General features: G+C 39.9%; 1 protein-coding gene across 1 annotated transcript in view; it reads right to left on the reverse strand.

Annotated features, from left to right (window-relative positions):
• Positions 1 to 493: 493 nt before the first annotated feature.
• The window catches only part of PIGN (phosphatidylinositol glycan anchor biosynthesis class N), a gene marked incomplete at both ends in the record, with an annotated part of 92,683 nt that continues 66,189 nt past the window's right edge, over positions 494 to 26,987 (reverse strand). The window contains 9 exon segments of the mRNA XM_079533491.1: positions 494 to 617; positions 9,886 to 9,938; positions 11,743 to 11,785; positions 14,658 to 14,731; positions 16,069 to 16,144; positions 16,607 to 16,662; positions 19,284 to 19,370; positions 21,373 to 21,475; positions 23,669 to 23,771. Coding sequence (XP_079389617.1) covers positions 494 to 617; positions 9,886 to 9,938; positions 11,743 to 11,785; positions 14,658 to 14,731; positions 16,069 to 16,144; positions 16,607 to 16,662; positions 19,284 to 19,370; positions 21,373 to 21,475; positions 23,669 to 23,771 — 719 coding nt within the window.

Below are 26,987 nucleotides of genomic sequence, written 5' to 3' on the forward strand. Positions count from 1 at the left end.
TAGTCAAATGCATATGCCATACTGGCAACACACAAAAATCTGCCCAGACTGATTTTATTCATGCTTCAGTCTGAGAAGTGCTTGTGTGAGACGTGCAGTGAAGGTAGGACTTTGCAGACTCCAAATGAAAGCATGCACATAAGATAAACAGCTGGCAGAAAAGTTCTAACAACTGGAAAAAAAAAAACCACAAAAAAACCAAAAAATGATTGCCTCTTTCTTTTAAATCAGACTTTATATTGTTTTTATTTTCAAAAAATATGTGCACTTAGAGAATAAAGCCCAGGTTGTTTCAGCCCCACTGATGTCTAAATGACAATCTCCGAATACAAATTTCAGTCATAGGACAGTATGACTCTGTCAGCAACGCGCTCTGATCCAGGATGGGATTTTGGCACTCAAGTCCATTAACTTATATTTACATTACAGAAGTGGAAGTTGGTTCAGAGGAAGGCAGAGGGTGAACTTAAGGGCAGGAATATTTATTGCTTTATCATGTAGAATGGTGCTTAGTCCTTCTGGAAAGTTCAAGTCTCTTTGTAGTTAGCAGCTGGGCCAGTCCGTTCATCAGCATCATAAATATGGTCAACGACATCACCAGCACATAGTGGCTAATGCTGCAAAGAGGAGACAGACAGAAAACAGAAAATGCAAATTTGCCAAGTAGAAAGAATTGACTTTAACAACCTCCTGATTTTTATTTTTTAAGCTAGGCCTAATTATTGTTCACTTCATATACAACATTTCATACATGCCACTCCAAGAAGATGACTATTATAGCAATACTACCATGTAGAAAAACAAGGCCTGTGGCAAAATAAAATGGTGAGAACAACAGAAAACACAACTGAATGTGTACCAACTGAATAAGAGGTACTGGGTATATTCATTACATCCAAGGGGCTAATTCGATGTATGCAACAAACCACTAAAATTTCTGTTTGCTATAGACTGATAAATTTTGGGAAAACTTGCCATCAGGAAGACATTGCTTGTAGTAATACAACTCAGATATTTAAGTCAGCCAAGTTACAAATATTCTAGAGAAAACACTTCTCCAATGATGAGCAGCTTCAAGAAAACAAGCACTATTTTTTCACTAGCATTTCTAAAAATTGCAGATTTCACTGCTGCAGTAACACAGAGTTTCAAACAGATTAAACAAATTAGTTCAAACACAATATGAAGATGTGACTTCTGAGTGAGGAACTCCTCAAGTCACCAGTGGTTAAGAGGATCACACATAGAGATTGTTCCTAACTTGCTCTAACTCTCACAGTACTTCCTCAGGCATCTGATGTTTACCAGCATTACAGACAACTATTGGTTCAGACTGAGATTTGACTTTTTAACATTCAGCATTCTGTGTTCGGTATCTGAATCAAGTTGGTTGTTAATGTAAGCCATTAAAAAATGAGGGTTCTTCCAGATCATGGAGGTGGCTTAGGTTGGAAGATCATTCAGTTTCAACCCGCCAGCCACAGGCAAGGTTGCTCCCCACCCCCCCCCACCCCCCCAGCTCAGGCTGCCCAAGACATCATCCAATCTGGTCTTGAACACCTCCAGGGATTGGAGCATCCACAGCTTCTCTGGGCAACCTACATCAGTACCTCAGCTCCCTCTGAGTGAAGAATTTCTTCCTTGCATCTAATCCTCTTCTGAAGTTTAAAACTGTTCCTACTTGTCCCATCAGTATCAGATCATATAAAAAGTCAGTTTCCCTCCTGTTTCTAAGTTCCCTTTAAGTACTGGAAGGCCACAATAAGTTCTTCTCAGACCCTTCTTTTTAAGCTGAACAAGCCCAGCTCCCTCAACATATTGTCATAGGAGAGGTGTTCCAGCCCTTTGCCCTTTGTTTCCAGCCCATCTCTGTGGTAATCTGTTCCTCAGATCTGTTCCAACAGCTCCGTATGTCTTTCTTGTGCTGGGGGCCCCAGGCGTGGATGCAGTATACCTGATTGGACCTCACAGAGGGGGACAATCACCTCTCTTGACTTGCTGGCCGCTCCTCTTTTGATTTAGCCCAGATGCAGTTGGCTTTCTGAGCCTCCTCTGCAGGGCTGCTCTCAATGAGTCCTCCCAGTCTGTACTCACATCTGAGATTGCCCCAAACTAAGTGCAACACCTTCCACTTGGCGCTGTTGAACTTCACTAAGTTCACAAGGGCTCACTCCTCAAGCCCATCCAGGTGCCTTTCAATAGCATTCCATCCTTCTGTTGTACCATTCAGCTTTGTGTCATTAGCAAGCTTGCTGAGGCTGCACTCTATCTCACTGTCTACGTCACTGATAAAGATGCCGAAGAGCACCAGACCCTCAGACAGAACACTGAGGGACAACACTTGCCATTGGCCTCCATAGACCCATTGACTATAACCTTCTGGCTGCCATCTTCCTCATCACCCTGGAATGCATGTCCAGTCATTGGCCCAATAGACTTGTATGTGTTCGGTCTCATCAGGTGATCTCAAACTCTGCTTCCATTGAGAGGGATTTTCATCCCCCAACATCCGCCTAGAGGTTCAGGAACATGAGAGATGAGAGATGTGTGAGACCTGATTGAGGCAAAAAACTTGTTGAATAGTTCAGCCTTCTCTATACCTGCCGTTGCCAGTTCTCTTTTCCCACTTATCAGAGGAAGTACGCTCTCCTTGGCCTTTCTCTTCTTACCCAATTTCCTACAGAATCCCTTCTTGTTATGCTTTGCATCCCCTGTCAAGTACAGTTCCATCTGTGCCTTGTCTTTCCCAAACTCTTTTGTACACATCCGGACATCATCCCTGTAATCCTTCCAGGCCACATGTCCCTGCTTCTGCTGCCAATGCATTTCCTTCTCACACCTCAGTTTGACCAACAGGTCCTCATTCAGCCATGTCAGCTTCCTGTCTCCTCTGCTTCATTTCAAAATACATGAGAATGGAGAACTCTTGTGTTCTAAGAAAGGTGTCCTTAAGGAGTGGCCATCTCTGCTCATTTTCTTTATCCCTAAGGACAGCTGCCCAGGGGATCTTCCTCATTACCTCCTTAATCAAATGAAATTTCACTTTTTTGAAGTTCAGGGTTCTGACTCTGCTCTTTGCCAGGACCACATTCCTCAAGATCTCAAACTCAGCCAGGGCACGAGCACCGCAGCCTGGACTACCTCCAACCTTAACCTCTTTAATAAGCTCCTCTGCATTGGTAAGCACTAGGCCCATAATGTTTCACCTCTGGTCAGTTTGTCTAACATCTGGACCAGGAACCTCCTCTGGATTGCTCACAGCTTGCCATGTTGCTTTTTCAGGAGACATCTGAAATCCCCAATCATTAGTTCTGCTATTAAGTCCAGCCAGTTTGCTGCCCAGAGAACTCTTGCCCCGCCTGGTCACGTCTGCCCCTTCCAGCATCAACATACTCAGCATCTTGAAGGTGTGTCTGAGATCACTACACTTCAGCCTAGAGTTTCAGATGAAACATTGCTGCAGTCATCTGCATGAGAGCATCCAGAGCCACTAGTGTAGATGTTTGTTTATTCCTGGGACTACTGAAGACACCAGGCACTCTGACATGAGAGGTATTGATGTCTCCTCTATTTCAAAGCAGATGGTTCCTTAGGATGAGTAGGGTAACTTCAGACTTGATGAAGCCTGAGTTTATTTAGAAAAAAGGATTGCAAAGAGTACTTGCAGGTTTAATGATCTGGAATTTCTGCCTGAGGACTCATTCTGTTTGACAGTTTAGCCACAGAAGAGCAGTAAAGCTCGTAACTGATGCTATCAATCCTCACGACCCCAAGATTGTGACAATCTTGGCACTAGCGTAGCGTAATTTAGTTCTGTGAAGCAGAGAAGAACTGGCTCTTAACAAAGCTTGGCCACTAACCAGTGTGACAGAATAAAAGTAATCCAGAAGTTCACTAATGAGCAGGAGCTCTTCTGCAGCCAGGATATAAGCAACCAAAGGAACTGGTCTGAACAAAGGGTGGAAAATGCTGAGAGTAACTCGACTCATGCTATAAGATTCTTCTGTTTCTGTTGAGTCTGATTATAATCTTCTCACAAATACCTTGCTCCAAATGCATACATTTAAGTACTTTAAGTCCCAAAAATTCACCAGCACAAATATGCCCACAACTCAGCAAGCGCAATCCACCCCAACACCCTGCAGCTTGCATCTGTCAGCTCTCACCTGTATGCAGTGAAACTGACAATACTCCCTGCTGTGAATGAGTGAAGATTTAAATTGTCAGACAGTAGCAATCTTTCCTACATCCCTTTCCTACAAACATCTCCATCTCTAGCTCTAGCTAAGCAGAGCAGCACAGCTACAGGAGCCCAACGCTCACTCTGTTCTGTGGGGAATGTACAAAATCACACAGCAAAAGCACGAAATTGTGCACACACTTTCAGCTGGTTGGTGCACTTTGGACTTCACAACTCACAATGTATTTGTGACTGTCCACATGTTGTGTGCACAACTCCCTCCAGAACAGCCCTTGGAAGTTCACCTGGGTGTGCTGCAGACTCTGTCCAAGTTTCAGTGCTCTATGGGAAAGGACATAATGCTGCCAACAAAGTCAAATCCTCACTGCAGTTGTTTTCACAGTGTAATGTGCCCTGAGGAACTGTACAAGCACTACAGGTACAGAAGCTTGCATAGTATTAAGGAAACAACCACTCTGATGAACAGCTGTGTGGTTTGATACATGATGCAGATATAATATATATATATCAGTATATAATATATATACTGTTAACACCTCAGCTTTTCTATTCACAGGGCACCAAAATTTTAGTTTTTCACATAAAAACAATTCTTACATTCTAGCTTGAAAATGTGAAATCTGAAAATCTTAAGTCAAATGAGGGCCCTGCTTTTATTCCTACAGGTACACTGAGACAGCCATCAGAGGATGAGCTGTTGCTGAAGGCTTGCTGCCATCAGCACAGTACTTACACAGACATCTGATTTCCCCTCTGCCCTTTAAGAAGCTTTACCAGATGTGAGTGCTCATGAATTATATGCAGGGACATAGAGGGGTTTTCTCAAAGTAAAAAGTCTCCGCAAACGCCACTTAGCTATCTGCCAGGGACGGGTCCTTCAGGCTTTTATAAAGAACAGAGTGCCACACACATTTTTCTCTTGCTATACACCACAAGGTTGAATAGCTACACTCCTTTATCAAAATATCAGACATTCAGAGTAAAGAAAAATGTATATATTATGGCACAGAGCACAATTAGAAGCAATTTCAGTCAACTTGTCATGTAACTGCAAACAGCCAGCATCTCTGGGGCTATCAGTAACTCGTACTACAGTGCCTGCAGGCAGTTCTGCTTGGTAAATTAGTTCTCTCTACAGGTAATGCTGTAATTAAACAAACAAACAAAGCAAGATTCCTACAGGTACATACCACAGCAGCAGTGTGGAAAACTTGATCCCTGGACAACACACAACACTCTTGCCTGGATCAGTAGTTACAGTGAAACAGGTAATTCTCAAAAAGAACTTCCTTCATGAGAACTCAAATCTCAGCTAACAAAACAGAGTGTGATTTTAGGCTGCTGTCAAGTTTGACCCATGTGGATAAAGGGAATATACCAAGCACAGTGGAGCTGCAGCAGGGGCAATTGTTATGAAGGATGAGATGGGCAAGGAAAGGGAATGGTAAAAGAAACAGTAGCTGGTGCAGGGGAACATGGACTAACTAAGGTAAGGCAGACAGCACCATTCAACAGAAAGGTGACTGCTCTACGTATGAATCAAAGTGAGCAGGCAACACTAGTGCTAAGAAAATCTGGTATCCCAGAGGCCTATTTTGGTCACAAGTAAGTAGAAAGAAAATATATGAGGTAACATCCTCTCTTGGCTTTGCTCGTGACAGCGTATGTTGGTAAGATGTACCAATCCAAAAAGAGAAGAACCAAATATCACTAGAAAAGGAGCAAAAGTAATCTTGCATCAAACCATGCCTCTTCTCTCAAGTCAGGCTAACTTCTATGATGGCAGACCCGACTGAAAACTGGGAAGACGGAGTAAGTTACTCGGAACTGAATTAGAACAAGTAGAACAAAGTAACTCACACAAGGACTTGGATGAGCTCTTTCTAGAAGAGTTTGAGGACTTTATCTTTATGTATGTGCTGCTTTCATTAAATGCTTGGGTTGGAGGGGACCTTAAAGGCCACCAGGCCCAACCTGGTGCCATGGGCAGGGCTGCCACCACCAGCTCAGGCTGCCAAGAGCCCCATCCAACCTGGCCAAAGCTTCTCTGGGCAACTGTGCCACTGCCTCATTTTAGAGATTGTTGGTAAACACTATTTTCCTCCTTAACCTAAGACCTTTGTTTTAATAATCAGACTTAGAACACACCTATCACAAAACTGAAACTGTTTCTACTATGCAAAAACATAAACTATTTAATCTATGCTTTACCTACAAGCTTTATGTCCACTGACCTTTGAAAGTGCAGTTCAGATTGTACTTACCTCTATATCTTCCAGCAACTGATATAAAAAGATTGGGAAATCATGTCTGGATGAAACTATATAATACTGTCACATAATGAAGTTTCAAGGGTTTATCTTTACCATCTGTTTAAACAGCTATCTACAAACTGCACACACTATACAGCTAGAGTATGTTTTAAAGGCTACATACCTCAATTTTTAGAGCTAGATAGATAAAACAATTTTTAAGCCATAGAGAAATCTATTTTAGTGGCAAAGAAGCTGAAAAGCTATCTATTCCATTTATCTGTTATTCAAAAATATAAGAATCTGTCTGAAACTTCTCATGATCATGTACTAAATACTAATAAATCAAAAGTATTGAGAAGACTGCATTATTCTACCTATTAAATGTAACAGTGAGTTCTTCTACAGTTTATGATACAGTTTAGGGTTACCTCAAAACATACAGGTGCAGGGTAAGGTTAGCAGATCTCAGAAACTTGCATAACCAACTACTAAGAATTTTATGTTCACTGCAAGATTACACCCTGTTCTTACATCTACACAACAAAAAAATCTCTGAAAAATAAGTCCATGCTGATCTTAGTACCGCCGTTAAACAGAGGGGCTTGAACACTTTCTAAGAAGCCATAAATAGTTATGGTAATTCATAATTTCCTGAGAAGAGGAAATCAATGGCAGGTTTATGATTTGCTGAATGTGGTACTACACGACTGTATGTTAGGTGTACTGTTGTTCAGAATTTCATTAATGACCTGGAAGAAAGGGAAAAGTAAAAATGTCTTGCCACCGACAGACAATACTTGCAAGGTATGGTATATTCAACTGGAAGAATAAAGATGTTGTTAAGGCAGATAAGAGGCATGGTAGACTGAGATGCAACAGCCAGGAGAGAAATTAAAAGACGAAAATGTATCAGTTAAGCAAGCATAAACTACTTCCAAACAATAAGAGAGATCCCCTAGGAAACAAAACACCACCGTAAGATAGCAATGAAACTTCTATTTTTTTTTTCCCTGAGGTTTTTAAAATCAGATTTTACATATGAAAATAGTGAGCACTGCTATTGAAAAAACCCAGGTATTACCTAATGAGCATTTCCTACTGAACTTGCATATTCTTACATTCAAAAATTTTGAGGTGTGGTAATTAGAAAATTCAGAGAACTATCACAAAAAAGAATGAGTGGAAATATACATCAGAAACTTTCCAAATGCAAGATATAAAGCATTTCAGAGGATTTCAAAGGAACTAATCTCTTGCTATTCACTAGGCAACTAAAGTGCTGCTTTTCCACTCTGATCTCAATGATCTCATAAAGTAGTAATCTAAAATGAACCTGAAAACTGTATCCCTCCCCCCATCAGTGCCATGAGGAAAAAAAAAAAAAAAAAAAAAAAAAAAAAAAAAAAAAAAGGAAAAGAAAAGAAAATGGAAAAGAAAAAGCTGTCAAGACCCGTCCCTAAGGGTGCTCCTATTCTTTGTTCCATGAAATTCCGCACAGGTTTTGCTGAGATAAAAATGGCTGAAGAAAAAACAACCGCCATTTCCTTAACCGACTCAGTCTTCTCAGGAAAATTCTGGCAACATCTAAAATGTCAGCTGTGAGGGGATATTTTCAGACCTTGCTGTCAAAGCAACAGACAACACTGCAAGAGGAATGCCACAGAGCTGTCACAGGGGCTGTAAGAAGAGGACAGGAAAGAGCCATGTTAGTATCTCTCTCCCACTGATTTTGGGAATTGCCCAAAACCCCACGAAGCTCATTTTTCAGGAATAAACAACAAAGAATCTTCCACTGTTGCCTGCTGATTTTGTAAAGCTTGAGGATCACATGTTGACAAATCTGCTCAGGTTCAGGGGTCAGAACACTGCTCAGGCTCGGGAAGAGAGAAACTGCTTCAGTTCTGCTAAAGCTTCACCTCTTTTCTAATGCAGTCAAGTCAGCTTTAACTTATGTTCCCACACACACACACACAGTATACATAAAGAGACTACAGTATAATAATGTAGATTGTGAAGTCCAGCACTCAAAAATGAATTAATGACAAATTTAAGGCAGCCAGAGCATTGTGCATTACCACATTAAAAATTAATCACAAACACTTTTTCAAAAGAATTCTTTCAATGCTTTCTTCAGCGCTCAAACACACATTGAGAGGCAGAAATACATATGTATGTAATAGGCTCCCCTGAGCTCTCAGGAACAAAGTGTACCTCCAGCTGAAACAGATTCAACAATCTATCCCAGGTGTAAATCACTGCGCTATGAAGACTGTACATCAGAAACAAAGTTTTCTGTTACTTGTGACTTTTTTGTTTTCACTTGTCAACTCCCAATTAGAAAGCTTCTTGCTCAGCTAAGCACAGCTCTTCTGAGGTCTTTAATATCCTTATTAAACTACACAGGAATTCAGCCAAAGGATGAGGCCAACTGACTTACCACAAACTGACAGCAAGAAGGAAGTGTGATGATGTTAAAGCGCTGTTTTCGTTATTTGATCTAACTCAACCTCCTCCCATTAGGAACTCTCAAAACATATAAGCAGGAATTTCAATTTCCAAAAGGAAACAGGCAGAACGTGTGGATGCATGTTTGTATATGCATGCACGTGCCTGAAGAAACACGGGGCTCAGCAAAGCACAGGGTAAACACAGACCAGAGTATTAACAGTGAATCAGTATTCAACTTCTCTTTAAATGACATTTTCAAATTACCACATTGGCTGGATTATTCTGTACGTATTTCCTTCTAAACTTATTACAGAATATAATCTATTCCCCCTACTCAGGGAAGGTAAGCCTGAAATCTCTGCAATCCCAAATAGAAATGCATACCTGATGATGTATGCTGTAGGACTTCGCTATTCAGAATGCATTCACTTGCTATAACTATGATTTGTATGTTTAAATGCTACAGATTTATTCTCCCTGAGCTGAGGGTAGGATTAATTGAAGCGTTGTTACCCACCAACATACTTGCAAAATGTTCATTAATTCACAGTGGATCTTATATGGAAGTTTAACCAGATTCAAGATAATTAACAGCTTTGATAAATTACAACTTTAACAGTAATTAAAACTAATTACAGTGCAAATCAGTAATTAAGATATTTTTTGTGTCATTATTGTTCTTCAGGAAGAAAACAAGTACTGCTGACAGGATTTTTTGCCATGCTAGATTAATTGCCTATTCCATGTTGCTCTGGCACAGGTTTTAAGACACAAGTTTTAGCTGGGGCTATATCTACACGTGTATGTGGGTGTACGTGTGGAACACTCGCATGCGTGTGCATCTGTTCTAAGTACAGGGATCATCACTGAAGCATTTGATAAGGGGAGTAATTGAAAACATTACAAAGAGTTCGAGTAGATAAACAACAATATTAACCTCTGAACCTTCTCAAAATGCAACAGTGGCAAAAAATACTGTACCTTGTGCCTATGTCAAGCCAGCTTCCATAATCTTTAACCAAAAAGAAAAAGTGCTAGGGAATAAAACAACTTTCATTAGTACATCAACAGTGCACAATTCAAAATAAACTCAAAACCAGTGTTTTCAGGTTGTTTACTCCAAATTTCTAATTCAAGTGGAACAAGGGCAGGACCTTTCCAGGAATGCTCATTTGGACCAAACAGAAAAATACTGTAAGAGCCAGAAACAGACTTAACATGGTATCAAATAAGAGCAGCTAAAGATGGACCGAATTCTCTCTCTGTTTGCAAGAAGCAGAGATTACCACCAGCTAATCTTCTCCATAAGTCAGTCCACCTTGCTGCTTAAAATAACAGGTTCCCAAATAACAACTAGTATCAAAAAGGAAGTATACTGTTTTCGTAGAAATCTGCCATAAATGTTGGACAACTCCAACAGTTTTTCATCTGCAAAATGGCAATAAAGTCAGGAAAAGACAGAACTGAACTATTAGTGAATTCTGGCTTATGGTCACATGAAACACATGAAAGATTCAAGACTACAAACTAACGTTCTTCTAATTCTTCTTCTGCTTTATATACACATAGTTCCTGCGTATCACACCTCTTTGGTCAGACCTTCTTTGTACACCAACTGTATACTTATTAATTGTTTGAAAATCATTAAGTTAATATGCGAGAATATGTGAGGTACAAGATACTGGGGCTTGCTACACACCACTACTCGACATACCTGTCCTCTTCATTTTAGACTGATCCCATTAGTGAAACACTGAGTGTGATTCACAAATATTTTAATCCTTTTCCTATATAAGTTATCAAAAATTAGTAAAAAGACTTGCTTGGAATGAAGCAAAACTAAACCTTCTCAATTTCTTACTCTACAGTCAAATTAGTCATTTGGTTTTGTATTTGCTGCTTTTCCTATAAAGTAAGATCCACAGATCACACTATTTTGTACACTGCAATTTACAGTGATACCATATCTGCAATACTCACATCAAAGCGACTAAACTCAACCAGCATACATGAAGAGAAAACACGAGCTCTACCTGCTACTCTTAAACAATTTCAGCTGATTTGATGATACTGTTGTGGTTTAACCCAGCAGGTGGATAAGCACCATCCTGTCATTTGCTCACTTTACCACCCTCCCCCCCTTCCCAGTGTGACTGGGGAGGGAATTGAAGAAAACAAAGCGGAACTCATGGGTTGAGATATTTAGGGGTGCTACTTACTAAGTTGAAGACAGTTAAAGGAGAACTACAAAAATGTACTTTTAATCTGTGAAAACTATACTGGGTTATTATTGTTCGGATTTAGGTTATTTCATCTAGCTTTGATTGTGGACACAAACTGACTGAAGATTTCATTAAGAGTTTATTACGAAGGGCACAAAATCTCTTTTCTCAGACGTTGCAGATCTCCTGGATTCTGGCAACATCAACAAAGAAAACGATACATAACATGTATTTTCCTTTATGTCTCATAGGAAAAGTGGGGGACCATGAGGAGAAGGCTCACATTCCTGAAAAATTAAGCCTGGCACAAAGCTAAAATTGATTTAAGCATTGCCTAAGAGTTTGACTGGAAAGCACATGAAAAGCTCAGATTAAGTTGTTACTTCATTTTTGTCTCTTGCTATTATAAGAACATTATTTCCTTAGAAGCTTTAATTACATGAAATTCAAAGAGTGGTGACTGCAGGAGTGTTATCTCTAAATTATGCTGGGATTTCAATTCGTCACCCTAGCTGCAAAAACTTAGAAGACTGAAACAAATTCAGATCCTTACATGGAGTTAGTAAAGCCCCCTTGGCTCCATCTTATTTGAAGAGAACGTGCAACAACAACTTACCAAAGCCATAATGTCTGAAATCACAAGAACAATGAGGAAAAGGCTGCAAAGAAAAAAACAGAACCAGACTATTATCCAACATACATGCCCACAGACATTGCAAAGCTTACTAAAATCCCCACAAATAAAATAAGATACAATTTCTTGTGCTTGCCTTTCAATCACTCAGCTACTTTTGCATTTATTAGAGAACTATTAAAATACATGACTAGAATATTTGGTATTTGGTATTTGTAATCCCACCCTGCTTGAAACAGACATTTCACATTAGCAGTTTCAATTTTGCAACAGAGAAACCTAACACGAGTCATTTAGCAGAGAATAAGAGCGTGTTGGAAGCAGCGCCTGTCCATTTCTGACACTGGGAGCTCATGCACTAGCTAAGCCAAATAAAGCTGATTTAGAAGCTTGAGGATGGATTCAAGAGGGAATAAAACTGTTCTGGATAGGGAGATAACTGAGCTGATTGGTCCTACTCTGACATCCTCCCTGCTGAACAAAGCATGCCTCCTTTTCCGAGCTCTGGGCTCCCATAAGCTCTTCCAGCAAAGCACAGCATTTTGGAGGCATACTCCCAGACTCCTGGGAGCCTGTCAGGCAGCAGGTTACTTCTGGGAAGTAGACTGCAGCCAATAAAACGAACCAGAAGGGAGCACGTAGAGCTATTTTTTTCCCCATTAACCTAATGTTCTTTTCATTAAACTATGTAAATCCTAAATTGCATGAAAGCAATTACTATAACCGGTTAAAACTAGTTTCTAGTTAATGACACTGAAGCAATGTAGCAAGAAGCTGACCCATTAGCAGAGAAGTCCTTAAGTATAATACAGCTAATTTGCCAGTAGTATCACCATAAATCCATGAAGCCTTTTAAGGGAAGAAGTGTCCTGCTGCATTCAATGAACCTGTAGAGGGGGACACCCGTACCGATGTCTTCTAATAAGGGGTACTGCCATTGCTTAAATCAGCTATATTTCATCAGTGAACTCGCATGCTAGAAACCTACTGCATCTCAGACTCACTGAAAGGCCTCTTTCCTCTTACCTATGGCTCAGATTGGGTGTTGCAATCTTGCACTGTCTAGGAATCACTCAGCTAGAGGGCTGTTTTCACAGGCAAGTTATAGGAACATTCTGACAGAATATTCCCCATGAACAAGAAAAAAAAAAAAAAAGTAATTCTTTTCTCTATAAACAAGGAGTTTGGGAGCAATTCGTTGAAATCACAAAAATCTACTTTCTGCCATTCTGAACTGTAGGAAACCTTTCACAAAGGAAGGACAACACTGATTTCACTGTATGTTTATAACACTACAAAAACAAGATTGCCTCCTGCGATGCCTTAATTTAGCTAGCAGGGGCAGCAAGAGCAATAATGAGAGCGCAGTACAGGCACTGGGATGCACTGAGAATCAGAGCACAACCCCTCCAGGGAACCTGGGCATATCTTGTGGTTTCTGTCTCATTCCCAAGCTGATGCTGTAGCAGTATCTTTGCTATTGTTACCTGAGCAGTTAAACAAAGAAAGCAAAAAATCCCAACCTAAGGTACAGCCACAGTCTCAGAGCTGTAAACGTGTACTTGTGCCTCACAGTTTAAGAAGTTTGTATAATTTTGCCTCTCACACACACACGGACATTTCATAAGAGCTTGCAATAGCTCTGGCATCATAAGCATTCATAAGTTGGGAAACACTGACCTTTATGATGCCTGATCCCTATACATGTAAAGTGCTAACTGATCTTCTGAACAACCCCAGTTCCTCAATGCAGCTCTGCTCCTGTATCACCCTTAGCGAGGAAGGTAGATACCCTTCTTTGGAGGTTCCAATGACAGCTCACACAGACTGCTTGCACAGCTGAGGCAGGAAAGGTTTAGTGGGTGAGCCTTGTGCTGTTTCTCCAAATCTGTCCTGGTCTAAGGTTGCCATGTACATCCTAGTACTGGGTTGCATTGTAATAAGGAGACAACAGGCAGGGCACGGACGGGATGAGAACGAACTGAAAGGCACAGGGTATCACAGTCAACATGGGCAACTTCCTCCAACTTAGCTGAGGAATACGCAGTACAAAGCCGCTACAGTACCCCTGCCACTGTCAAGTGAGACCCTCAGTCAATCTCACATAAGATCCCACTAAGACAAATTCAAAATCAAACGGCTGACCAGGACCTCCTCCATGTCAGCACCATGATGAGCAGAGGTTGGGTACTCTTCTCATACTCCCTCTAAAAAGTCTTTAGAGATGGAGAAAGAACTGGCAGTCATCTAGTCCTACTGCAAGGAAAAAATTATTTACTCAGAAGGCAGTGAGGCAGTGGCACAGCTGCCCAGAGAAGTTGTGGTGCCCCATCCCTGAACGCTTAAGGGCAGGTTGGATGGGGCTCTGGGCAGTCTGATCTAGAGAATAGCAGCCCTGTCCATGGCAAAGGGTTGGGGCTGGGTACGTATTAAGGGACCTTCCAACCTAAGCCATATATTTTTTTTTTTTATTAAATGCTACTCACAATGAGGTCAGTGCTACAAAGCTCTGAATTGGTTACATTATAAATAGGTTATTTTTAAAATATTACGCTATTGGCAGAGTTGCGATATGAAACAAAAGTCAAACTTTAGGTTCCACTCATTTTTCTACATTACGAGGAAGAAAGTGCTCTTTCTGTGTGTTGTCAAGAAAGAATATTAAATATCATTGCCTTAGACAGAGCAAACACTTCCATTTATAATCATTTATCACAATGAAAAGAACTCCTGAGCTTGCAAAATCACTGAACAAAAAATATGAACCACATTAACAAGTAGAAGTAACATTATAACTTGCTTTTTCTTTTAAATTTAGATTGAGATCTGGCAATTTTTAATTCTTGCAGAATAGATTTGTTATCCTTACTAATGCAGAAATACAGCACTTACTGTACCTCTTAGATGACAGCTGTGTTGTGACTTGAACAGCTTCAAAAGCACACGATACCAGAAGAAATGGTATTACAACCTGTTTAAAACACAAACAACATTCTGGTTTATAACCATATTTACAAAACAAACATGGCAGGTTGTGGAAATATTTTCCAGATTTTGAAATTATCACAGAATGTGTATGTTAGAAAAACAAAATATTGGCAAGAAAAGGTGGAAACGCATTCTGCAATAGTATGCTTAACAAACAAACAGAAAATCCCTCCCATAGTTGTAGCTGAACTGCAGTGAAATAAACCATGAGGCAATATGGAAAACTATAATTAAAACACCCTGATGATCCTCGTTTCATTTAGCCCTTTCTTAGCACTGATGATAAATACTTCAGCAAGGCCAAAGGAAAAAACTGTTGAGATGCAAGATCTCACGTGACAGATGCAGAGCTCCAAGCAAAGTAGAATAGGTCATCAAAATAGCCATCAAAAATTAAAAAAAAAATAAATAAATTAGAATATAGCTTGTATTCAGCAAGATAAAAGTTCACACTGCCCTCCAAACCCAAGGAAAGCAAATGAAAACAGTTCAGTAATTTAAGAAGAAAATAAAGCAAAAAACATTAGAAACATGAGCGCTGCCTTTTGCTCCTTCCAAAGTTGACTTGCATTCCTTAAGTTAGATGTGTGAAAGCATCTTGATTCTTACAGGCTAAAAGCTGTTCCCTAGAATCCAAAAGATTTTCACTGACCAGTGTCCTGAAGTATAACTGTAACATAAGCCTGCTTTCCCGAGGACAGAAAAAGCAGAAAGGCAGAGCAGGGACTACTGCATATTTTAAAGAGATCTATGAATACCCTATTTCCCTTCCTGTTTTTCTCATTAGCTCTGCCTTGGGCAGATCAGAAAAGAGCTCCCACACCCTGCCTGTTAGCAAGAAGTGCAATCCAGTCTCTAACAAATCATTAAGATATTAAAAACATGTTAAAAACAGTACTCATTGTAAGAATGACAGCCTAATCAGGAAAGCACTCAAAGCTCGTACTTAATGTAATGTAGATAGATGAAACTAATAAAAGAAGTATATATTCCCTCAATGTTTCCATAGATATTATACTACAGGGAAAACTTACCATTTTAAAAAACAATTTAGAGGTCTTCTTAACATTTGAAACTTCCATCTTAATATAATAAACCAATCTAATGCCATTAAATTATACTTTCCATACAGTTTAGTTTCTTTCCTTTGGGAATCAGAATTTAGCTCTAGAAACATTATAAAGGCTGAAAGCTTCACACATGGATGAGAAGGCTAATGAAGCTCAAACAAAGATATATGTTTTTGTAACTACTACGTACGTGCTACATCGTTTATTAAACAGTTCTTTGAGAAAATTTCACCAAGGTAGAATTACTAACCTTCAAGAGAAGCAAGCCTCCCATTATAAAGGGACTGAACACTGTCAGGAAACAATAGACAGACGCAGGATCAAAACTAGAGAGACATGAAAAAGGCATTACAACATGACTTCTAAATGGCATTCTGCATTTAAAAACATAGCATTTAGTTCATCCTGGGTACACGCATTTTTAAACAATGCTTCCGGATTTCTTTTCTCTTGCTCAAATATTGAATTAGCAAGGATGTTTACACTTCACTTTTCTTTCTCCACAATTTTCTCTGCTGGTGCCTTTTGGGAAGTCATGTGCTGATGAGCCACTAAGTTCTTTCAACTCCTTCCTATGTAATGAAAATTAAGATGACTTGTAACCAGTGTCAGCTCTTAAGGAACAGATTACAGAGAGTAGAAACCATATTATTTGTAATCAATATTATTACCAAATATTGCTTTAATTCTGCTGCCCTAATTTTGCTGACTAAATTTATATTTGGTACCTCAACTGTAGGATGTATTTTTGTAACCTACTGTTTCTCAAATGAATGAATACTACTTACCTGTTAATGGAAGCTATGTTTCCTGTGCCAAAAAAGGCTGTCACTATGAAGAAAACCTAGATGTATTTAAGGAAAACACACCACAGAAACAGTTGCAGTAAAACAAAGCATTTTCCCCTTCAATCCAATTTACTTCTCAAATCCTGTCATGAAACTCTAAGAAGCAGACCCACTATTACAGTTTCACATTGCATGAAGACAATCAAAGCACTGTCCAGCTCTACCCAAATTTCAAATATGACTGTGTCAAATTTTACTGATAGAAACTGCATGTATAACATTTTAGTGGCTATCTTGAAGTCCCCGCCAGAAACTTGGCAGCTTGTTCTCTGGGTTCCTAGCAAGACAGGAACATACCTGGACACAAACAAGCACATGTTTATGCTGACATATTGCATCACCAAACAAAATAGATGACTTTATTGAGGAATCAAATACGGAAGAGGCAGTTGGCCATGAAACAAGACTAAAGGTTGTTATCCCTCCCATAGCTTTGTCCTCCAAAGGTGCTGAGCCTCTTCTTTGCAACATGGGACTCCCACTGTACTCAGGAGGGGTAGGACAACTCTTGCACAATCAGTATAGCTAGAAGTTTTACCAACCTACCTTGTTCATCTAGATATGATGATTGCTGCTATAGCAGCCCATTAAAGATTATTCTACCTTCTGAGCTTATTGGGGCCCATTATGACTCACATCTCTTTGGTCAAAGAATGGTTTTAACTGCTTTTTCTTTTTTATTTTTCTTCTTTTCTTTTTTCTTCTTCATTTCATCAGGCAGAGAGTTTGTGACAATGGCTCCTGCTGCTAGAACACCCTCTGGGTCCTTCCGCTCCTGTTACAGCCACTGCATCAGATCATTTAAGTCTCTGCATAAACAGCTTGCTACCAACTATTCAGCAGAATTGTTGTGATTCTGCACACAATATTTCTGAAAGATTAGGTCAGCATAACTACAGAAATTATATCTCCCAAGTGTATCACATCATTTCAAGTTTAGTAACACAGCAGGCTAACAGCATAGCGCAAATCTGTCAGTTGAGATTTATAAGAACAACAATTCTGTAATAAAACAGAAAAAATACCAGTGGCACATAGGTCCAATCAAAATGCTAAGCATATGCAATTTGAATCTTCTGGAAGATAAGGTCTCAGTGCCCTATATAATTTTGGGCCCTATATACAAAGCTTGAGAGATTATTTTCAAGATATACAACTCACAGGGTTGCAGATGCAACATGATTGTTCTAATAGAAAAGGCCTCTAACAACACTATTTCTAATTGTTGTACATATCTAAATTTAAAACAAGCAAACATCCATGCCTTTTGAACTAGAATGTATCACACCTTTTCTCTGCAAAGGAGACTGCAAATTGTCTAGTTTATTTCAAGACCTGAACAGAATACATTTAAGTGTTTTCATGTAAGATGAGATTAAAGTACCATATTTAAGTGTTTGATATTATGAGGTAGTATACTGAAGTTTTAAAAAGCAATCTTTTCTGGGGGGAGGAAGGAAGAGGGGTTGGTTAATTTTTTGGATCTGACAGCAATAATTTCACTAAAAGCTTATTTTTTGTATAAAATCCAACATCAGTAACAAATGAAACAGATGAACTCACTCCAAGGTCTGATAAGCAGTGCTTCAGATTTCCTGCACAGAGAACACGTGTTCAACACCTAGCATGCTGCCTTAAGAAGGCATGCACCTTCTTTAACAATGAATTGCCTTTTTAATGATGTGACCATCTCACTTCTGCTTCTGCAGATTCCCAAATTCAATCAAATCAACAACACAAACTGCGATTCTGATCCACTCTATCAGGTTTGGTTATTCTACAAACTATAAAGCCTGTTTTTGCTGGAAGCAGTATTGAGGCAGCTTCTTCCTACCTCCATCTGTGACAACCCACCTGTGATAGAAAGTTGCGTATTCTAGTCTGGCTCATTCCAGACTCTCCCACTTGCATACTCATTACCCTTTCTGCCAAATCAAAAAAAAATCATCAGCAGATACAGTAATGCAAAATAACTGCAATGCTAATAAACAAGCAACGCTTCTCCTTAAGAACAAATTTCTTCTAGCAGCAAAATTGAGTGTATCACACATCCTTTCTAGGCCAGAATCTGGCAGTATGTTTTGTTAGATTCTGCAGGAGCTTTTCTTCTCATCTCCCCTGACTGGACATGGCCAATGCCCACCCCCTAACAGTTTCTTCCTAGTACACTGTCATACTCTAAAAATGATAAAACAAGAATAATTTTAATATCACTTTTTCCAATTAATTTATCAAGGCTGAATGAAATACCTGCAGCCAAAATGTAATAAAACACAAGCAAAGTTGAGAACCAGTGTCCTTAGAATAAAGGTTAACTCAACTGCAATAGTCGTCTTTTCCAACCTTAATGATTCTATGACTTTAAGATGCCAAACTTTACCAAGTTGCCAAGAAGATGGATTTCAAAAAAGCACAGTTCATTACAGTTTTTTGTTTGTTTGTTTTACTGCTGCATCAAAAAGCAATGTACAAGACCTCTGCCTTTTGAGCAACATCAGATAAATAATCTTCATTATTTTCTATTTCCAACCACTACCAGACTACAGTTTTTGACTGATTGAAAAAAAAAAACCAAAAACATCTTTTCCTTGGAACACAGCAGCCAACAAAAGGATACAAAGAAGAAAGACCTGCGGATGTCATCCAGGTGGAGCTGTCGAAACTGAGTTATATCAGTAGCATAGGAGAAGTTGAAAAAAGCAAGCTGGAAAGACAGCAGAAGAAATCAATACATAACATAACGGATGTACTTTGACAGACCCACCGTAGTTTTATTGAAATAAATGAGAAATAAGCCTAATTCCCTAGCAGTTGTTATTGGAGTGGTGTTACGATGAGGACTGCAACCTTTCCTTTTTTTCCTCTTATTATACTTTAATGAGTCTGCCAGAAAGACTCTACAGATGAGGTGATGAGATGAACACACTGGAGCTTCCACTGCTATCTACACTAAAAAAAAAAACAAAAAAAAACCCCACAAACCTTCTATGCCTTAGATTTATCATATTTTTCCATCATAAATATCCCTCCTCCTACACACAATCACTTTCAGTGCTCACATGAGTATGTGAAAAAAGACCCACAGAAATAAAAGACCGCAATTATCCTTAGTTGACTTACGCTGTGAATGAGAATACTAAGATATTCTCCATCTCCTTTAGTTCTCATCACAATAACACTTGACCTAAAGAGAACCGTTCATAAAGTTTTAGAAGCCAGTGAACTCCTTTTCATAGGGGAAAAGAAAAAAAATTCAAATAACAGACTTTCAATGCTGTCAACATTTTAATTAATATTAATCTCACATCAGAAAGCTGAGTTGAATTCTCAAGCACAAGATTTATTTTGGCTAAGTATTAACAGACATCTGAGAGATTATTTTTCTAATCTAAAAGTGGGAAGCATGAGAGAGCATTACTGTTCCTTTCACTTGGAACCCAAAGTCAGATGACGTACAGATAGCGACAATGTAAACACTAATTATGGTTCACTTACATTCTTTTCATTTGATTTTTGATTAATGAAGTGATCATCATTGTTCTAGTCTTCTATGTAATACATTGCTCTAGTAGAATTTTACTTAAAAACAACTAGAAGATCAGAACACTGTCAGGCAGGTAAGCACCACAGATTCTGACGCTTAGCAATTCAGATGCTACAAAACATCCTCACATAAAATATCTCAAGTATATACAGTAAAAACAAACAGCAATTCCCATTTTCATTTCTGAAACCCAGCCTTAAATTGATGAATTCCATTCTCTCTCAAGCTTTAAAATCATCTCCCCTGTGGAAGAAAAAAAATCACAGCATTTGTGAGATTCACTCTGGTGACTGCTTTGGCATGAAAGTTGTGTATCACCACTCTAACAAGTGACTCCGGCCATTCCCATGCACTTTCACCCAGATTTTCCCTGACCAGCACCAAGGAGGGCACACTTGGGAGAAATAGGGAAGAACCAGTTGCATATTTGCCTTGCTTCGAGCACACAGACAGCTCTCCAACAGGCACTTTGGCTCTAAACTAATGGCATAGCCACAGCTTGCTAAAACCTTGACCTAATCTAAAAGCAGCAGTGTAAGCAGCATAGGCTTTGGAAATAGCTTCAAAAATTTTAGGGTGAAAGAAGTTGTGTTGCCGTCTATTACAGAACTCTTTCTCCAGGCAAATCCAAGAATGTATGAGTTCCTATTTAGTCTTCAGTTCGCTGTCTGGCTAATTAAAAATAAAGGGCCTTTCTTGATGAAAGTGGCAAGACAAAGTCAAACACGATTTCTGGCATTTCCCATGGCTCATTTCAGAAATAAAAATACTTCTTTTCAGTCTCTTATGTGGACACTCGGTACTGCCATCAGAATAAAGAAAGTACAGTGACACTGTACTTGATCTGAAGAGTTACTGGACCTTACTCTGAATTAGCGTTACAGAAGAGAGCGTTAGTGTCAAAGAAGAGAGCTTTGTATTTGGCAGAACATACTGCTAAGTCAAAATGATTTTCTGCATTCCTAGAAATAGCTCTGATGTGAAACATCTTCTACAAGGTCACATTCCCATTTCATGAGACAGCTGTTACTGGGCTCCCAAGCTCCAAAGAAGAAAATGCAGTCTTGCTTTATGAAAATAACCCAGAACATTTATTGCACCTAAAGGAAAAAGAAGATGCTTCTGATAATTTAAAACTGATATAACTATCTGGAACTGTTACCTTTGGTTTGAGTGAAAGACCATAATGCTGCAATGCTTCTTGTTCCATCTGTATCCATACCAACATCAAACCGGAGAGCACCAGTGGAAATAGAGCTTCATATCTGATGAGCAACATAATAATCACAGTAAGGGCAGTCACTAGCAACCATTTAACATCAAATACCATCATATTTATTTTTCTTTACCCAAATCATACATGGAAATCACAACTGCCACCATTTCTGAGTACCCACAGCTGGTTGGTGAAGTTTAAAGCCACACCACAATTAAATTGTACCAGTAGACAGGCAGAATGTTTCAGTTTTGCTCAGTTGTGTTTTGCATCCATTTCTTCATCTGATTGTTGCCACAGCGTTGGCTGAATTCCCACTGGTATGGTTAATAAAACTGATCCAAATAAAATTGAATTAAAAAAGAAACAGGAAAAAAAAGTCACACCCAGCCCTTGTTTTCTTCAAAATTGAAAGCATTACAGTAAGACTTATTGATAACTGAGAAGGTTCAGACCAACTTAGCATCTAGGAAGTGTGTCTCTTTAGGATCTAATTACACAACCTTATACAGGTGAATTCAGACCAGCTGCCAGGAGAAAGGCAGTTGTGTGATAAAAAGAACATCCCATTTTATTGAACTCAAGTGTCTGTTTTGTTTTCTACGTATCAGTCTATTCCAGCAGCAATATCCATTCCAACAACAGTGTTAAGTCATACTCTAATCAAGGCAGCTCAGCTATTGTAGCAGCTAGACCTCTTGTCTCACAGGGGCATTGCTGGCTTCTACAACAAACTATGAATGTATTAATCTGAGAAATTAAAACATCCTGACAACTTGGGGGTATAGACTTTCATCAGAAAACCTTGTTTTTCCCTGCCTTCTATGTTCCAGGTGCACTTCACAGTGCTTCTCATTTATTTTTTTTTTCCAGATAAAATTCTAAAACAAACAGTGACTGTGACACCAATACTGACAAGACTACTAACTTGTCTAAAATTAAGAAAAAGATTGCATTTAATCCTGGTATAGTCTCTATAATTCCCTGATAGTGTATCTACAGACTGCTTTCAAACTGGAACAAAAGGTTTTGGACATTTCTGTTTTAATTATAAAAATGACAAGCAATTAAGAAATGTGAAAATGACAATGCTTGGGTTGTCAGCAGCAAAAGTAGCTGCAAGCCTCAGAGTTGTTTATGCTTGCCTGCAAACTGAACGTCTTCAACTGAGTGAGTGACAACTTGTAAGCAGCTATGCTTTGCAGCTAGCTTCAATACTTCTACCCAGCTACAGCTAGAAAGGTGCTGAAATATCAACACAGCATTGAGGAGACAAATGCAGAACCTGGATTTTGTTGCAATTTTTCTTCTTTTTTAAAAATAAATTTCTGAATTTGTTGGTCTGTGTGAACACTGTAGGAAAGCACCAGAGAGCAGTCAGCACTGAAGTGGTTTGGCGCAAGGCCGTGACATAAAAAGGGAGGTTGCCACTCTCATGAAAAACAACATTCATGCTTTATCCAGTAGCAGGACAAGTTAAGAAAGTCAAGTGCAAGAGTGTGTGTAATGACAGAAGACTGGAATCACAATTATAATGGTGAACTGCGAGAAAGGGAGATAAAAATTAGAAAGATGTAAGATATTTTATTCCACTTAATTTCCCAGTGCAATTATGTCCAGAGGATAAATGAGAGGGGAGGTGAAAGGGATGGTTCCAACATTCCCCGCTAGTTGTGCTTTTACGAGCTACTGAGTGGACAAAAAGCCAGTTAGCTGACACGGAGTTTTCTTCACTTAAACCTCCAAAGGGTTGTCTTTTGCCCAAGAGAGGAGCAAGCTCTGCTTTTTCTGGGAGCCTAGCACCCTTTTGAAGAAAGTTACTTCCATTACGTTCCACACTTCACTTATTTTAGGGCTACTTGTTTTCCATCACATCTCCTTCACTTTTTTCACTTCTTTTCCTTCTGAACAGAAAAGCATGTGCTAAACAACAGGAGATGTAAACTAAAACAGATTTTCTTATTTTAGTGCAAGACTGTTTGAATATGCATCCTTTCAGTCTCTGTTTGGTCTAGCTGAAAGGAATGTCAACAAAACAGAAAGCTTATAATAAATACAAAGAGAACTGCGGAAGTTCCCCTGAAATATTCGTCAGGGAACTGAAAAAGAAATACACAGTGAGATTAGAGCTGGAAGCAAGCATCACATCTTTAACAGGAATGCTCGTGAGATTCAGCAGACAATTTCACATTTAGCCCCTGATTTTCATATGCAAGAACAAAACAAATAGAGTAAGAAATACCCTGTGCTGAGGAGTAGGTAGGTGGCCATCAGTGAAAGCAGTATGCTGAACAGTCGCTGGAAGAGCAATGTGGGACTCAGTAATGGCAATGCAGAGGAAGAAGCTGCAATAAAGGAAGACCTGTCAGTCATTGCATGCAGAATATTTCCTCCTCAGTAACAAGATAACATTCTTCAAATCTTGACAGCTTTATGTACAAAAATTCTATATTGGTCATACATGCCCTACTTATTTCGAAAAGTTACTTTTGCTGAAGAAAGCGCAAATTTTGGCTTTTCTTTTTTCATTAACCCTTCCCCAGGGTCTCATGGGAGGTGAGAGAAACTGAGAAAACTGAAAACAAGCTACTGGAAGAGAGTGAATGAGGAAGAAGAAAAGTAATGGAAAAGTATCCAGGTGCTTGAAGTCAGGAAAGGAAGAAGGAAAAGAATTGCTCTGATTTGGCCATTTTAAACCTGTGGGGTTTTTTTGTTTGCTTGTTTTTAAAAATGAAGATTTTATGTAATATAAAGGAGTGGACAAACAGCGTTGGTGTGATTCCTCACTGTAAGAAGGTCCACTCGCTATCCAATAACCTCAAAGGTTATTGATGCTTCATGACTTAATGCTTCAGCATTAAGTCATAATTACTCATTCTATTAAGGAACAGAAATCAAACTATAATATACAGTAAGTACATCTGTTTTGTTCTGCTTATTGTCACAGTATCTATGTAACACATCTATGAAAGAGTAATGAGGCAGTTTCTGCAACCTTCATTTCATTTCATTTCATTTCATTTCATTTCATTTCATTTCATTTCATTTCATTACCCAGGGAGGTGGTGGAGTCGCCGTCCCTGGTAGTGTTCAAGAGGCGCCTGGATGAGGAGCTACGAGATATGGGTTAGTGCTTGTGGTACTAATAGGAATGGGAGGGTGGTTGGACTAGATGATCTTTTCATCTAGTCATTTCAAGGTTGTTTCCAACCTTGTGATTCTGTGATTCTGTGTGATTTCCTGGCTTATAGTCTTGGCCACTGCTACAATTACAGAATAATGGACTTCATCTCAACAGTGCTTCAGCCTTCTATTCCATTTACAAGAAAGGCCTGTTAGCCTGACCTCGGTGCCAGGGAAGGTTATGGAGCAGATTGTCCTGAGAGAGATCATGACGCATGTGTGGGATGACTGGGGGATCAGGCCTAGCCAGCATGGATTCATGAAGGGCAGGTCCTGCTTGACCTGCCTGATCTCCTTCTATGATCTAGTGACCCATCTGGTGGATGAGGGAAAGGCTGTTGATGTGGTCTACCTAGACTTCAGCAAAGCCTTTGACACTGTCTCCCACAGCATTCTCCTGCAGAAGCTGGCAGTCAGAGGCTTGGATGGGTACACTCTTGGCTGGGTGAGGAGCTGGCTGGAGGGTCGGGCACAGAGAGTGGTGGTGAATGGAGTTAAATCCAGCTGGCGACCGGTCATGAGTGGTGTTCCCCAGGGGTCGGTGCTGGGGCCTGTCCTCTTCAATATCTTTATTGATGACCTCGATGAGGGCATCGAGTGCACCCTCAGTACATTCACAGATGACACCAAATTGGCTGGAAGTGTGGATCTGTCTGGGGGTAGCGAGGCCCTACAGAGGGATCTGGACAGGCTGGAGAGCTGGGCTGAAGCCAATGGGATGAGTTTCAACAAGGCCAAATGCCGGGTCCTGCACTTCGGCTGCAACAACCCCAGGCAACGCTACAGGCTTGGGGCGGTGTGGCTGGAGGACTGCGTAGAGGAAATGGACCTGGGGGTATTGATTGATGCTCGGCTGAACATGAGCAGACAGTGTGCCCAGGTGGCCAAGAAGGCCAATGGCATCCTGGCTTGCATCAGAAACAGTGTTGCAAGCAGGAGGTGATTGTTCCTCTATACTCAGCACTGGTGAGGCCGCACCTCGAGCACTGCGTCCAGTTTTGGGCCCCTCACTGCAAGAAAGACATTGAGGCCCTGGAGCGAGTTCAAAGAAGGGCAACAAAGCTGGTGAGGGGTCTGGAACACAGGCCATATGAGGAGAGGCTGAAGGAGCTGGGAATGTTCAGCCTGGAGAAGAGCAGGCTCAGGGGAGACCTGATTGCTCTCTATAACTTCCTGAAGGGAGGTTGTAGTGAGCTGGGGGTCGGCCTCTTCTCTCGTGTCATTAGTGATAGGACCAGAGGGAATGGCTTCAAGCTACGGCAGGGGAGATTCAGGCTGGACATTAGGAAGTACTACTTTTCAGAAAGGGTGGTCAGGCACTGGAATGGACTGCCCAGGGAGGGGGTGGAGTCACCAAGCCTGGGGGTGTTCAAGGAAAGGCTGGATGTCGTGTTGAGGGACATGGTTTAGTGGGAGCTATTGGGAATAGGTGAACGGTTGGACTGGATGATCTCTTAGGTCTTTTCCAACCTTGGTGATTCTATGATTCTATGATTCTAGCATCACTTGTAGCTTTCCATGCTTACAGAAGGCCCAGCTTACGGAGGAACTCCAGGGACACTCACTGCAAGACAGAGCAGCTGGAAAGAAATTCAGTGTGGCAACTAGACTCTTGTGAATGGCGCTCAGTGCATCAGATGTGCATCACTCTCTGTATACAATCACAAATGAAAACAGATGTGTGTGTGGCAAATGATAGTTAGCCTTTCCAACTTTCATAAGACACATGAAATATTAACCATCAAAAGACTTGCACACTTCTGGCTGACCTATAAGGTTTCAGTACACGTTCCTTGTACAATTACAATGTGAAATTCCCCAAAACTTGGCTAGATGCTATGGTATGCTGATGAAAACTTTAAAACAATGTATATTGATTTAGAAACATCTGGTAACACTAAAAAGAAGGTTCTGAAGAACATGGAAGTGGCAGGAATCACTCTGTGCCTCCTGGGTTTAGCTCTGTATGTTCGTGGTTACCATACAGGGACTGCAACAACCACACAGTCTAACAGCTGAAGCCAGCAGGTCCTTTTTTCAGGCTTGCAGGCACACACATGAGTAATTTGCCTGATTCCTCCCAAACCAGTCTTTCTTTAAAATTTTAATTTAGGTCTAAAATTATTATTTTTTAAAATACGGTAGGTTCCATATTCATCAGAATGGCTATCTGAAGAGGGGACAACAATTTGTTAGAAAGTCTAAGAAATATCTAGCTTACCATTGTCACGAATAAATACTAATAACTGTATTTCTGGTTGTATAAATAGAGAGGGGGAAAATGACAGCTTAATAAGCAACAGTACTGTTCTTCCACAAGTAAGCAAAAAGATGAATAGACATTTGACCATTTATAGTGTCACCAATCTTGGGAAAGC

This window comes from Tetrao urogallus (genome assembly GCF_951394365.1).
Source record: "Tetrao urogallus genome assembly, chromosome: 3".
In the NCBI taxonomy this organism is placed as follows: Eukaryota; Metazoa; Chordata; class Aves; order Galliformes; family Phasianidae; genus Tetrao; species Tetrao urogallus.